Here is a 14201-nt window from a genome sequence, read left to right as displayed (position 1 = left end):
TCCGGATCAGATATGTTTTTGTCAATTATGAATGGAACATTCTTCTGGATAAGTATGGCTGTGCCTCTACTGTTTGATTTGAAAGATGAGAAATACACCTGTCCCACCCAAGCTCTGGGGAGTCTGGCATGTTCGGCATGACAGAGGTGTGTCTCTTGTAATAGCGCAATTTTTTTTCCTTTTTTAGAGCACATAGTATCTTTTTCCATTTTATTGCATGCCCTAGACCTTGGCAGTTCCATGTCAATAGATTTAAGGTACTAGTCATTGTCATCGAACAGTAATCGAACTTTAGTGCGGGTCATCTCTGGGTATAAGTGGATAATAGTTACATCTGCGTTCACATAAAAGGAAAATAAATGGTGTACATAAAACAACAATTTCTGAACACCCCAAAATAAAATCAATAGCCCAGCCTACATATACCTCACCCAAAGGACATAGGGAACCCCAAGTAATAATAGCAACAAAAAAACATGGAAATAAAAGTAGGCTGAAACATTAGTAGGCCTAGGTTAAGCTATAGAGCCTATCCCTCTCAGCTAAAGGAAAATAAATATAGATTGGACTGCTATAGTGACATTTAGCGGGGCGGGTGGGTCTTTGGATATCGGCTATATGTTGTCTTACTTCCTTTAGTAATAGCATTAATCGCATTTAGTCATTGGTCCGTTTCTCATTGACCAGGATTGTCTTTCAAAAAACGTTTTGCCTCTTCGGGAGTTTTGAAGTGTCGCAAGGCTCCTTGGTGAAGAATCCTGAGCTCGTTTGGGTATTTGAATCCCCTGAAGATGCCTCGGTCAATGGAGTATTTCTTCACCTCGTCAAACTCTCGGCTCTTTCGGCGTATTCCAGCTGACAGGTCCTGGTGTAAAGTGCGTTTGGCGTTTCCCACTGTGATGGTGTTGTTTTTCGCCGCCTGTAGGACTCGTTCCTTGTCGGTGAATCTCAGTAAACGTATGGTGATTGGGCGCGGTGGTTGTCTGGCTGCTGGTGGGGGCCTCAGTGCTCGGTGATCTCTCTCTCTCTCTCTCTCTCTCTCTCTCTCTCTCTCTCTCTCCCCCCTGTTTTCCAGGTCCTCTGTTTTCTCTTCCAGATGCTCTATTTTCTTTTTAGCATATGCTATTGTTTCCATGGCATCTGTCAATAAGTTTTGCATGGATAGGATTCGCCCCTCTGCCTCGTCCAGGCGCCCCGCGTTTATGGTTATCTTGTTGTTGATGTCAGGCAAAGCGTTTTCCAGGATTGTCACCTTGCCCCCTATCACACTGAGCTGAGAATTAATGGCATCTAATTTAGTGTTGAGTTCTGTATGTTGGGATCTCAACTCAGAAAGGATGTCTTCGAGAAAGTGCAAGGTTGTCATTCGTTGGGCCTCGGAGGGGAGCGGGTCCTCTTGCTCCTGGCTAAAAGCGCTAGCTTTTTCTGAAGCTAGCTTCTGCTTGGAGGCTTTTTCGTCGCTAACGCTCGAGTCCAGGTAAAAACGTCAGCTGTAGTGTCGTCTTCTGTAGCCGCCATGACTTTTTTACGAAAGCTAAAGGAGTTTGAACTTGGAGTGGAGGTAAGATCAGGAATTGGAAACTACTTGTGCGGAGCTCTTAGTTCCATGCGGCCATCTCGTTCAAGAGTCACGTGATCCCCTATAGCCTTATTCTAAAATGGATAAAATGCCGCCCCCCCCTCATCAATCTACACACAAAACCCCATAATGACAAAGCAAAAGCTGTTTCTTCAAAAACATTTCAAATGTATAACATTTTTAAACTGAAATATTACATTTACATACAGTAAGTATTCAGACCCTTTACTCAGTACTTTGTTGAAGCACCTTTGGCAGCGATTACAGCCACAAGTCTTCTTGGGTATGACGCTACAAGCTTGGCACACCTGTATTTGGGGAGTTTCTCCCTCTCTTCTCTGCAGATCCTCTCAAGCTCTGTCAGGTTGGCGAGCTTTGCTGCACAGCTATTTTCAGGTCTCTCTGGAGATGTTAGATCAGGTTCAAGTCGGGCTCTGGCTGGGCCACTCAAGGAAATTCAGAGACTTGTCCAGAGACAAGCCACTCCTGCATTGCCTCGGCTATGTGCTTAGGGTCATTGTCCTGTTGGAAGGTGAACCTTCGCCCCTGAGCGCTTTGGAGCAGGATTTCATCAAGGATGTCTCTGTATTTTGCACCGTTCATCTTTTCCTCGATCCTGACTAGTCTCCCAGTCCCTGCCACTAAAGAACATCCCCACAGCATGATGCTGCCACCACCATGCTTCACTGTAGGAATAGTGCCAGGTTTCTTCCAGACGTGACGCTTGTCATTGAGTCCAAAGAGTTCCATCTTGGTTTCATCAGACCATCTAATCTTGTTTCTGAGGCATTTAGATGCTTTTGGAAAACTCCAAGCGGGCTGTCATGTGCCTTTTACTGAGGAGTGGCTTCCGTCTGGCCGCTGTACCACAAAGGCCTGATTGGTGGAGTGATGCAGAGATGGTTGTCCTTCTGGAAGGTTCTCCCATCTCCACAGAGGAACTCTGGAGCTCTGTCAGAGTGACCATCGGGTCCCTGGTAACCTCCCTGACCAAGGCTATTTTCCCCCAATTGCTCAGTTTTGCTGGGCTGCAAGCTCTTGGAAGAGTCTCGCAGGTTCCAAACTTCTTCCATTTAAGAATGACGGAAGCCACTGTGTTCTTGGGGATCTTCAATGCTGCAGACATTTTTTGCTACCCTTTTCCAGATCTGTGCCTCGACACAATCCTGTCTCGGAGCTCTACGGACAATTCCTTCGACCTCATGGCTTGGTTTTTGCTCTGACATGCACTGTCAACAGCAGTCAAGCACCCAAGCTAACTGGCTAACAGTTCTCGCAGTAACATACTATTAAAATGGACACTTGCATAGTGGATAAAAAATAATAAATAAATAAATGTTTTAAAAAATGAAAAGACTTTGTCAAAATTAGAAACGTGTAATATCTGAAAATGTAGCTAGTTAGACTATCTTACCCGTGGTCTGAAATCGGAGTAGATAGCCAGATCGAATTTACCGGCTACGTCTGTCAACAGTTGTCGAAGTGACATTCATTTGCAATGGATACTTGTATAGTGGAGTTTTTTGTTAAGACATGTAGCTAGCTAGCTAGCTAAAAAAATGAACCATCATTACTACCCTGCATGAATCTGCAGGTCAAATCAAACTCATCTTTCGGCATGTCCAGCCCACTCATTATCTCAGCCAATCATGGCTAACGGGAAGGTTGCTGACTTTTTCTGTGGCAAAACCAACTAGGCTTGTAATTTAACCATTTTATTCCTATTGACAGATGGCTTGCAAGTTTCTTATTAAGGCAGACAAAATTTCACATGTTCCAGAAGGCATTTCTGCCCAAAAACACATTTTGATAAAAAAAAAAATGATTACGTTCAAATGGCTTTTGTGTGAAGTAGTGACCTGCGACATACTGCTAGTTTCCTGAAATAGGTCACATATAGACAGGTGTGTTCCTTTCCAAATCATGTCTTAATTTAATTTAATTTGGAAGCAAAAGAAACACACACCTGTTTAGGAGAGGTGCTGGCTAGCTGAGTAGAACACCTAAAAAAGAAAAGGTGTTGGTGTTATCACATGCTCCACTAAGGCAGTTATTTATCTAATAACTTGTCCTTGTGGTAAAAATGATGTGTGTCAAAAGAAGTGCGAAATAAAAGTACGAATCTCAGAGCATCGTAGCACCTTTATGTGCAAAAACTCAGCGTACCCAGTTGCAGACCACTTTTTGGAAGCAAACCACAAACCACACTAGGAGAGGGGGTGACCTCTGATTTAAAGACCCTTGCTCCCTTCGGTCTCAATGTGGACTTTGATATGAAGTCATTCTTGTGATTATTATGATTTTGGTATTCATTGTAAATGTTTGTAGGCCTAGTATGTAGCCTAATTGTATCTATGGATTGTATGCTATCCATTCATGTTTTTTATATGTTCTATTTATATCTGTAAATCAACCAATGATATCAAGCCACCCCAGCCATGATTACAGACACCTGTGTGTGTGTCCTTTGAAACTATATAAACTAGTGACCCGCAATGTTTGTCATTATACCCTTATGAAGACAGCTTGTCTGTCAAAACGTGGGTTATTAGTTTATACAATTATTGCATCTGAGCTCCTAGAGTGTGCGGCTCTCCTTTTCAATCAATTGAATTTACCACAGGTGGACTCCAATCAAGTTGTAGAAACATCTCAAGGATGATCAATGGAAACAGGATGCACCTGACCTAATTTTTGAGTCTCATAGCACAGGGTCTGAATACTTATGTGAATAAAGTATTTATGTTTTTTCCTCCTCTCTTTCATGTTGACGAAACAGTCTATCACTGTCATACAGTACATGCTTTTATTTTTTGTTGTCTGGCTGAAATACTTTTATTCATGGGCAGCGTTAGCTAGTTAACATTAGCCTTCTACATCTAGCTGCATGCTGAACTTCCATCCTCTCAGGCCAGGGTCACAATGTATTTATTTATTTATTTTATTTATTTTATTTTACCTTTATTTAACCAGGTAGGCAAGTTGAGAACAAGTTCTCATTTACAATTGCGACCTGGCCAAGATAAAGCAAAGCAGTTCGATAGATACAACGACACAGAGTTACACATGGAGTAAAACAAACATACAGTCAATAATACAGTATAAACAAGTCTATATACAATGTGAGCAAATGAGGTGAGAAGGGAGGTAAAGGCAAAAAAGGCCATGGTGGCAAAGTAAATACAATATAGCAAGTAAAACACTGGAATGGTAGTTTTGCAATGGAAGAATGTGCAAAGTAGAAATAAAAATAATGGGGTGCAAAGGAGCAAAATAAATAAATTAATTAAAATTAAATACAGTTGGGAAAGAGGTAGTTGTTTGGGCTAAATTATAGGTGGGCTATGTACAGGTGCAGTAATCTGTGAGCTGCTCTGACAGTTGGTGCTTAAAGCTAGTGAGGGAGATAAGTGTTTCCAGTTTCAGAGATTTTTGTAGTTCGTTCCAGTCATTGGCAGCAGAGAACTGGAAGGAGAGGCGGCCAAAGAAAGAATTGGTTTTGGGGGTGACTAGAGAGATATACCTGCTGGAGCGTGTGCTACAGGTGGGAGATGCTATGGTGACCAGCGAGCTGAGATAAGGGGGGACTTTACCCAGCAGGGTCTTGTAGATGACATGGAGCCAGTGGGTATGAATTAATGGTTGGATCAAAATCGCCGTTATAATCATTGGCCAGTACGGCTGACAGAGAACACCTTGCTGTCATAGCCTACATGATTCAGGATGGCTGGGAGGTGAGATTGGTTTCAGCATTTACGAGCTACACTCTATTCTCTATTCGGGTAAAACTAGGGTTAGGGTAAAACTAACCTGTCTCACGACGGTCTAATCCCAGCTCACGTTCCATATTAGTGGGTGAACAATCCAACGCTTGGTGAATTCTGCTTCACAATGATAGGAAGAGCCGACATCGAAGGATGAAAAAGCGACGTCGCTATGATGTAAAGTGCACTACTTTTAACCAGAGCCTTAGTTTAACTATCCAAAAGGAAAACTAAAGGAAGTGAGTTATAATTTTGAGACTAAAAGGCATGTTGATTGTTGTCTCAGTTGGATGTTAGAGACAACGTGTCCCCCTGACGGGACTCCTTTGATGAGGGTGTCAGCGGTCAGTGGAACCCAGCGGTGGCCTCTCTCCTCATCAGAGCCGGAGCTGATGTCAACACCAGGACAAGGATGGGAAGACGCCACTTATGGTACACTCCAAACACTTCTTCACAAACTTCTGTTGTGCCACAAAAGAGGTTACTCTTGGGCTTGCTCCTACCTATCTCTCTGATTTGGTCCTGCCGTACATACCTACACGTACACTACGGTCACAAGACGCAGGCCTCCTAATTGTCCCTAGAATTTCTAAGCAAACAGCTGGAGGCAGGGCTTTCTCCTATAGAGCTCAATTTTTATGGAACGGTCTGCCTACCCATGTCAGAGACGCAAACTCGGTCTCAACCTTTAAGTCTTTACTGAAGACTCATCTCTTCAGTGGGTCATATGATTGAGTGTAGTCTGGCCCAGGAGTGGGAAGGTGAACGGAAAGGCTCTGGAGCAACGAACTGCCCTTGCTGTCTCTGCCTGGCCGGTTCCCCTCTTTCCACTGGGATTCTCTGCCTCTAACCCTATTACAGGGGCTGAGTCACTGGCTTTACTGGGGCTCTCTCATACCGTCCCTGGGAGGGGTGCGTCACCTGAGTGTGGTCGTCCTGTCTGGGTTGCCCCCCCCCTGTTTGGCCCTGTCCGGGGGTGTCCTCGGATGGGACCACAGTGTCTCCTGACCCCTCCTGTCTCAGCCTCCAGTATTTATGCTGCAGTAGTTTATGTGTCGGGGGCTAGGGTCAGTTTGTTATATCTGGAGTACTTCTCCTGTCCTATTCGGTGTCCTGTGTGAATTTCAGTGTGCTCTCTCTAATTCTCTCTTTCTTTCTCTCTCTCGGAGGACCTGAGCCCTAGGACCATGCCTCAGGACTACCTGACATGATGACACCTTGCTGTCCCTAGTCCACCCGGCCGTGCTGCTTCTCCAGTTTCAACTGTTCTGCCTTATTATTATTGGACCATGCTGGTCATTTATGAACATTTGAACATCTTGGCCATGTTCTGTTATAATCTCCACCCGGCACAGCCAGAAGAGGACTGGCCATCCCACATAGCCTGGTTCCTCTCTAGGTTTCTTCCTATGTTTTGGCCTTTCTAGGGAGTTTTTCCTAGCCACCGTGCTTCTACACCTGCATTGCTTGCTGTTTGGGGTTTTAGGCTGGGTTTCTGTACAGCACTTTGAGATATCAGCTGATGTACGAAGGGCAATATTTGATTTGATTTGATTTTGATTTGCAAACTCATCGAGACTCATGGTGCAATCTCATCGAGATACAACAACTTTGTCTGCTAGGTGGCAGTGTTGAACCCCCACGAGTTGCTGGTGCAGTTGTTGTTGGACAGGGCCGACCACGACGTGAAGAACGAGGTAATGACAAGTAACAGCATGGGTTCTGTTTCGATTAGAGGAATTGAAATCATTCTGTAATTGACTGATATTTTTGTCTTTGCAGTTTGGGCCAGGGGCAGCTGAAATAGCAAAGGCCTTTGGGAGAGAGGTAATGCTTTCTCCATAAACATTACGGTTGCGTTGTACTTTATGTTACTGTTATAGTGAATATATGGGCAAGTGTTGTTTATTATTTTTTCCCTACAGAATTTCATCAGTTTATTAGAAGGACAGAAGAGTATCGTCAGATGGTACAGTCCATTAGTAAAGGGCTTAGTTGGACAGTGTCCTTTCCCCCCCTAATTTCTAAAAGCTTTATTATTGTTGCTTATTTTTTTAACACATTGTATGTATGTATCTAAACCTGCATTTTTACCTGGATATTTGTTTTGCCTAACAACAGTTTTAACTGTATGAGACTGTTATGGATAAATGAAATAATAAACCATCAAGAATAACCTCAAGACACAAAGGATTGACTTGGTTTCACTTTACTATACAGATGTCTGATAAAACCTCATCCTACGTGAGGGAGACACATTTCACATTGCTGTGCCAATGAGTCATGTATTATTATTTGTAATAATGTGTTTGTGCTAAGTCTTCTGCCTACATTCGCCTGTAGTCAGCAAAATAAACGCATTTAAATCAAATGAACAGCATAAGAGAAATCTCATTTATTTGGCTCTGCAATAATGTTCAAGTACTCCAACTGCTCCAGAATCCAATCTTTTACCATAATCCTCATTCCAAATGGAGTTCAATAATAAAAAAAAAACATGTTTTATTGAACAGGAGAAGCCATCACTTTGTGGTTCTCACTGCTCTGGTAAAATAAAATACTGATTGCTGACAGATACTATATTTACACTAACTGTACAATGGCTTTTAACTTGAAAATGTAAGAGTGAAACAAAAAATACAGTACATTTGTAGAAAGCAACTTTTACAAGTGAATAGACCTGAAGATCTGACAAATGCTGACATCAGATAGCAGTTGATCTAAATCTGTAAAAAAGGAACATAGACAGTGATGACTAAAAGTGTAAATGCAACTACACAATGCAAGTCTGATGAGTAGCGAGTAGTGCATTCCACACTATTGAGCGACAAGACATACACTGCATTATGAGTACACACACATGCATCCATTTAATTAAAGCACAACAGTATATTGGTGATCACAATACATTGCAGACCAGGTTTGATATGTTGTTTTACAACCTACAATAATGCAACATGTGCCCCTGTTTGGTGCTGTACTGAATACTTTTTAATGTAAAAGTTCCCCCCTGTTGAAACAACCTTACAAAGTAGTTATGAGAGTGAGGACATAACTTCATATGGTAAGCTTGCTAACACACACACACACGCAGGCATGCACGCACACCCACACACCCCGTGCCATGCCAGAGGACTGAGCAGTATGATGAACACTCTTACTCAGCACCCATCAGAGCTATATTTAATGAACCATATTGTGGCCAAGACATTATGTACCCACAGTCTCTACTTTAATTTGGACAACATTTTAATGTATTGAAAATCAATTGTGTCACTTAGTCCGCAAATTAAAGTAAAGTAAAGTTTAAAGGGAAAAGAACAGGACATTAAGTACAGCTATTGGATGTATTTGCTGTTAGACTGTAATGTTTCAAAGGACAAATTCAACTTAATTGGAAATGTCTTGAAAACCTCAAGGAGAGTTACGTGCCAATGTGTGGGACCGAGCTCCAATAGTAAATGAATAATGATAACCATGAGGTCAAGTACCGGCAATTACCTCGGAAAGTAAACCACTTTGGCATACTTTTGTCTGAGTAAACTTTGAAAAGATAAAAATGAATAAAACATTGGACACCATCTAAGTGGGGTTTGGACTCTTCACAACACTGAAGTCATCTTGACACCACAGCATCAAGTGAGCTGAAGTGTAGCACGCTCCTCCACCAGCCGTTATATTGCATTATTTGGTGTTGCTGTGATTCTCTGGAACCCAGCAGTGTCAGCTCATTTTAGACTCTCCTGGCCCCGCTGGGAGCATTACGTATTGCACAACTGCCAGCAAATACTCCAAACCGTGTGTAAGAGAGTTGAGTATTTATGAAAGCGGTGACTACAGCATATCCTTCAAATCTGTGGTCACAACATGAACTATTAAGGGCATGTAAGAGCCCAAAATCATTTGTAAGTTTGTAAACGTGTTCAAGTTCGCCAGCGGAGAAAAACTTAAAGATCAGAGATACTTTTCTCTGTGGTACTGTAGTTATATACTTGGGTCCAATACCCTGTCAATTAACTCATATTAGGGTACATGATGAATAAAGATCATGTATGTTTCTCCTGACACCTCCTGTCTCAGCCTCCAGTATTTATGCTGCAGTAGTTTATGTGTCAGGGGGCTAGGGTCAGTTTGTTATATCTGGAGTACTTCTCCTGTCTTATCCGGTGTCCTGTGTGAATTTAAATATGCTCTCTCTAATTCTCTCTTTCTTTCTCTCTCTCAGAGGACCTGAGCCCTATGATCATGCCTCAGGACTACCTGGCATGATGACTCCTTGCTGTCCCCAGTCCACCTGGCCGTGCTGCTGCTCCAGTTTCAACTGTTCTGCCTGCGGCTATGGAACAGTAACCTGTTCACCGGATGTGCTACCTGTCCCAGACCTGCTGTTTTCAACTCTCTAGAGACAGCAGGAGTGGTAGAGATACTCTGAATGATCGGCTATGAAAAGCCAACTGACATTTACTCCTGAGGTGCTGACTTGCTGCACCCTCGACAACTCCTGTGATTATTATTATTTGACCATGCTGGTCATTTATGAACATTTGAATATCTTAGCCATGTTCTGTTATAATCTCCACCCGGCACAGCCAGGACTGGCCACCCCTCATAGCCTGGTTCCTCTCTAGGTTTCTTCCTAGGTTTTGGCCTTTCATGGGAGTTTTTCCTAGCCACTGTGCTTCTACACCTGCATTGCTTGCTGTTTGGGGTTTTAGGCTGGATTTCTGTACAGCACTTTGAGATATCAGCTGATGTAAGAAGGGCTATATAAATACATTTGATTTAATTTGATATGTAGACCATGTATGAATGCAAAGATCGAACAATAATTCAAGTACGTGTCGATTCTGAACAATTCCCTTGATTTTGCACCGAATTGGATTAGTTGAAACCAGTGGAGGCTGCTGAGGAGAGGACGGCTCATAATAATGGCTGGAACAGAACAAATGGAATGGCATTAAACACATGGAAACCATGTGTTTGATGTATTTGATACCATTCTACTTAATCTGCTCCAGCCATTACCACAAGCCCGTCCTGCTCAATTAAGGTGCCACCAACCAACCACCTGTGGTCGAAACACACCGCAATTGACATCTCCAACATGTCAGTCCGACACTGTTGCAGATTATGAAGTGAGTGGATGCCTTGGAGTGCGAAAGCAGTTCTTATTAACGACAAACTGAACATAAACTCCCAGTCCCTAACACTGCTGCTTAGTGAGTTACAAGGTGTAGACATTAAATAGTTCATTTGTACCTGAGCGAGGACAACAAAAGCACCTTTCAGAGGCATAGCACCAATGTTTGAAGTCAGTCCCCTTTTCCTAAAACTCTGAGACCCTTTCAAAGTTGCAAAGGTCTGGTAGAGTCTTGTAGTGCAAATATGGGTCTCCATCCATAGAGCACCTCACTATTCCATCTCCATTTCTTTGTGATCAGCGGTCGAAATGATGAGTCTTAGGCAGTCTCTGGGATTGTATGGGTGCAGGTCTGAAAAGGGAGAAAAAAAACATGCAGAGCAAACATTTATTTTCATACATTTTTCATTCATACAGTATATAGCTATAAACCTTTTGCCAGCCAGCCCACGGTAGCACAGACCTGTTTGGTTGTGGAATGGTGAGCAGGGTCCTGGGCACGGTGGGGATGGGGATAGGGATGGGTCCAGGGAGGCGGACCCCCACCACCGAGGTGCTGCTCTCTACCCAAACACGCCTGTCCAGAGGGTCTGCAGGCAGGGGCTTCTGGGGCGGACTGGGCTTCTCACGGTCCTAGGAACGACAAACCAGAAGTTGAAGAGTAGTGTTGGCACAGAAACCTCACTAGAGGGCACTGTGTTATAGAGTGTCACCAGAATAATGTATCTGTCTGTTCTGTAGCCACCACCTCCATAGCAACTCTCTCTGGAAGGTTATCTAAATGAGGTGCCATCATGTGTTACTAATCTAAAATGGGGAGGGCGAGGTAATGGCAAACATCTGCTAGCAGCATCCCAGCTGCTCTGCACAGTTTGTAGGAGGAAAGGAACAAACCTTGAGCAATACTCACAAATAAGTGCCAAGTTACAGCAAACACCAAATTCAAAGGATTTAGAGAACAGAATGAAGTGTTGAAAGCAATTCTACAATAACAGAATGAGGCCAAGACTCCAATATTTCACTTTAAAATGTTTAAAAAAAACTATGATTGCAAAGTTAAATAAACCATACAACTGTATGCACAAGGATAACTTTGAAGAATTTCCACTGAACATTTTACAAAAACACATTTACTTGAAGAACAATGCATATGCAAAGTTTGGTAACAGAATGATGGTTTGTGCTGTTTGAGCCGTCATTCTGTTACCAAACTTTGTGTTCTTAACATAGAGATGTGCATTGAGTTGTAGGGTTTGTTTAACTTTGCAATCACTGTTTTTTGTTTAAAGTGAAAAATCGGAGTCTCAGCATCTTTCCGTATCACCACAATAGGAACGAGAAAGCATGCCCATGCTCGCACATGGAAAAGTATCGCTCGAGTCTGACAAAATGGAATGTAACTTTGAAGATAAAGTTTGTAATGACACAATTTCACGTGTAACAGTATAGCTTCCGTCCCTCTCCTCAACTTGTGTTCGAACCAGGGACCCTCTGCACACATCAACAAGGAGGAGCAGACACCCATGATCTGGGTCAACATCTATCCATGTCACATCGGTTAGTTTCACCCCCCTTTTGACCTCCTCCTTTTCCGCAGCAACCAGTGATCCGGGCCAACAGCATCAATGTAACAGTATAACTTTCGTCCGTCCCCTCACCCCGACCCGGGCTCGAACCAGGGACCCTCTGCACACACAGACAACTAACACCCACAAAGCATCGTGGGAAACAAAGCATTGTTACCCATCGCGCCTCAAAAGCCACGGAACAACTACTTCAGGTCTCAGAGCGAGTGATGTCACCGATTGAAACGCTATCGGTTACACATGTGTACAACATCGGATGACCTACATCACTATACTTGGTGTTTTTGGAGCTTTTGTTTTTATCCGTGCCCTGGCACTGCAGAATGAGCATGAGGAGGTATATCGCTGAGTGAAATCTGTCACGCCCTGACCTTAGAGAGCCCTTTTATTCTCTATTTTGGTTAGGTCAGGGTGTGACTAGGGTTGCCAATCTATGTTTTCTATTTCTTTGTTGGCCGGGTATGGTTCCCAATCAGAGGCAGCTGTCTATCGTTGTCTCTGATTGGGGATCATACTTAGGCAGCTTTTTCCCATCTGTAGTTTGTGGGATCTTGTTTTGGTACTGTGCTCTTTAGCCCTACTAAACTTTACGTTTTGTTTGTATTTTTAAATTTTTTTGGTGTTCATTGAATAAAATTAAGATCTTCCAACAAAATCGTCCAAAAAGTGTCTGGAATCTTCCATAACATGCCATTTATATAACCCATATGAGCTTGTCCTTCAAGGACGTAAAGTGTGTCCTGGACTAGATGACTTTGTTGGGACTTCCAGCTCTGTAATGTTTCACACATCAGCAAGAAGGTGACTTACATCAACCATGCTTGAATAACTGTGACCCCCTGATGTGAAAGATTATTATTCCATTATGTGAGTGGTTTGACCATGCATACATGGCAGCGGTAGGTAGGCATGGCATAGTGTGGTAGGTAGAGAAGTGGGGTTGTAACAGCACCTGAAGGCATGACGTGTCATTTAACGAATCAGTTATGAATGGCCATCCCCAGTGACGTCATCATTAGTGGCTACTCTGTTGTAGTCGATCATCAAGCTCTTAGACCAGATACGACTGCCCCCACAAAAACACATTTGACTGAGTCTACAGTACTAGTGTTAATGTTTTGTAGCTTAAACCACATCTTGTGACTTGGACTCAGTTAAATTGTATTAGGACAAACAGTGGAGACCACTTCTTGTGAAACAGCGGTCTGTTTGTTGCTTCAATTTGCCTTTCGAAACACTAAACTCAAAGAATAAGATCACCTCCTGGGGATGGCAGCTGAATCGTCTCCTGATGCAGTTAAACCAGAGGCGCCACAGAGGTTGAAATAAAGACCTAATCAGATTGAAGCCTTCTCTCCAGCCTGGTGTGGTTCCCAGTAAGTTGAAGTGCCTCTAACCACTCATCCTGCATCAGATAGGTTATCCTCTCTCTGATAGTTAAGGGGTAGGGTAATCTGATACTGGATCTGTTGTTAAGGGCATCTAATACCTCAAGTGTTGTGTGTCTACCTCTCTGTGTTGGGTAGATGGAGAATGAATCCCACACAGCGGGGGTAGTGCTGGACCAGGTACTCCACTACTGCAGTAGTCTATGTAGACGAGACGTCACATTGGACACCATATAACATAATATGGACCCCCACATTCAAAACCAACTGTGCCCCTCAGCAGACCTCCCAAGTCAAGATGTACCTTTTGTACTATGCTGACAACCCTCGGGCAGTTAGATAGCATAGTAGACATTTGGGTTGTATGTACTACATAAATATACAGCTCACGAGTTTGAATTTCATCATTTTTAAAGTTTTGTTTCAAAGATAAATATGTACAAGAGAGCCTGAGTACAAGATAACCTGAGTAATAATAATAGTAATGATAAATGGGACTTACAGTGACTCCGGAAAGTATTCAGACCCCTTGACATTTTATTAGGTTACAGCCTTATTCTAAAATGTATTAAATCGTTTTTTCCCCTCATTGATCTACACACAATATCCCATAATGACAAAGCAAAAACAGTTTTTTTTTTGTCCGTTTTTTTTTTTTAAACAATGAAATATAACATTTACATAAGTATTCAGACCCTTTACTCAGTACTTTGTTGAAGCACCTTTGCCAGTGATTACAGCCTC

General features: G+C 42.8%; 1 protein-coding gene across 2 annotated transcripts in view; it reads right to left on the bottom strand.

Moving 5' to 3' along the window:
* Positions 1 to 10021: 10021 nt before the first annotated feature.
* Positions 10022 to 14201, bottom strand: part of LOC112254711 (disintegrin and metalloproteinase domain-containing protein 12) — a 140742-nt gene continuing 136562 nt past the window's right edge. For both annotated transcript variants that reach the window (XM_024427498.2, XM_024427504.2), the window contains exons 22-23: positions 10947 to 11116; positions 10022 to 10835 (exon numbers count right to left, since the gene is read on the bottom strand). In XM_024427498.2, coding sequence (XP_024283266.1) covers positions 10781 to 10835; positions 10947 to 11116 — 225 coding nt within the window. In that variant the 3' untranslated portion in view covers positions 10022 to 10780. The remainder of the gene's footprint in view (positions 10836 to 10946; positions 11117 to 14201) is intronic.

The sequence above is a fragment of the Oncorhynchus tshawytscha genome, linkage group LG01 (genome assembly GCF_018296145.1).
Source record: "Oncorhynchus tshawytscha isolate Ot180627B linkage group LG01, Otsh_v2.0, whole genome shotgun sequence".
Lineage (NCBI taxonomy): Eukaryota > Metazoa > Chordata > Actinopteri > Salmoniformes > Salmonidae > Oncorhynchus > Oncorhynchus tshawytscha.
Note: the sequence above shows the minus strand (reverse complement) of the source record. Positions and strands in the feature narration are given on the sequence as shown.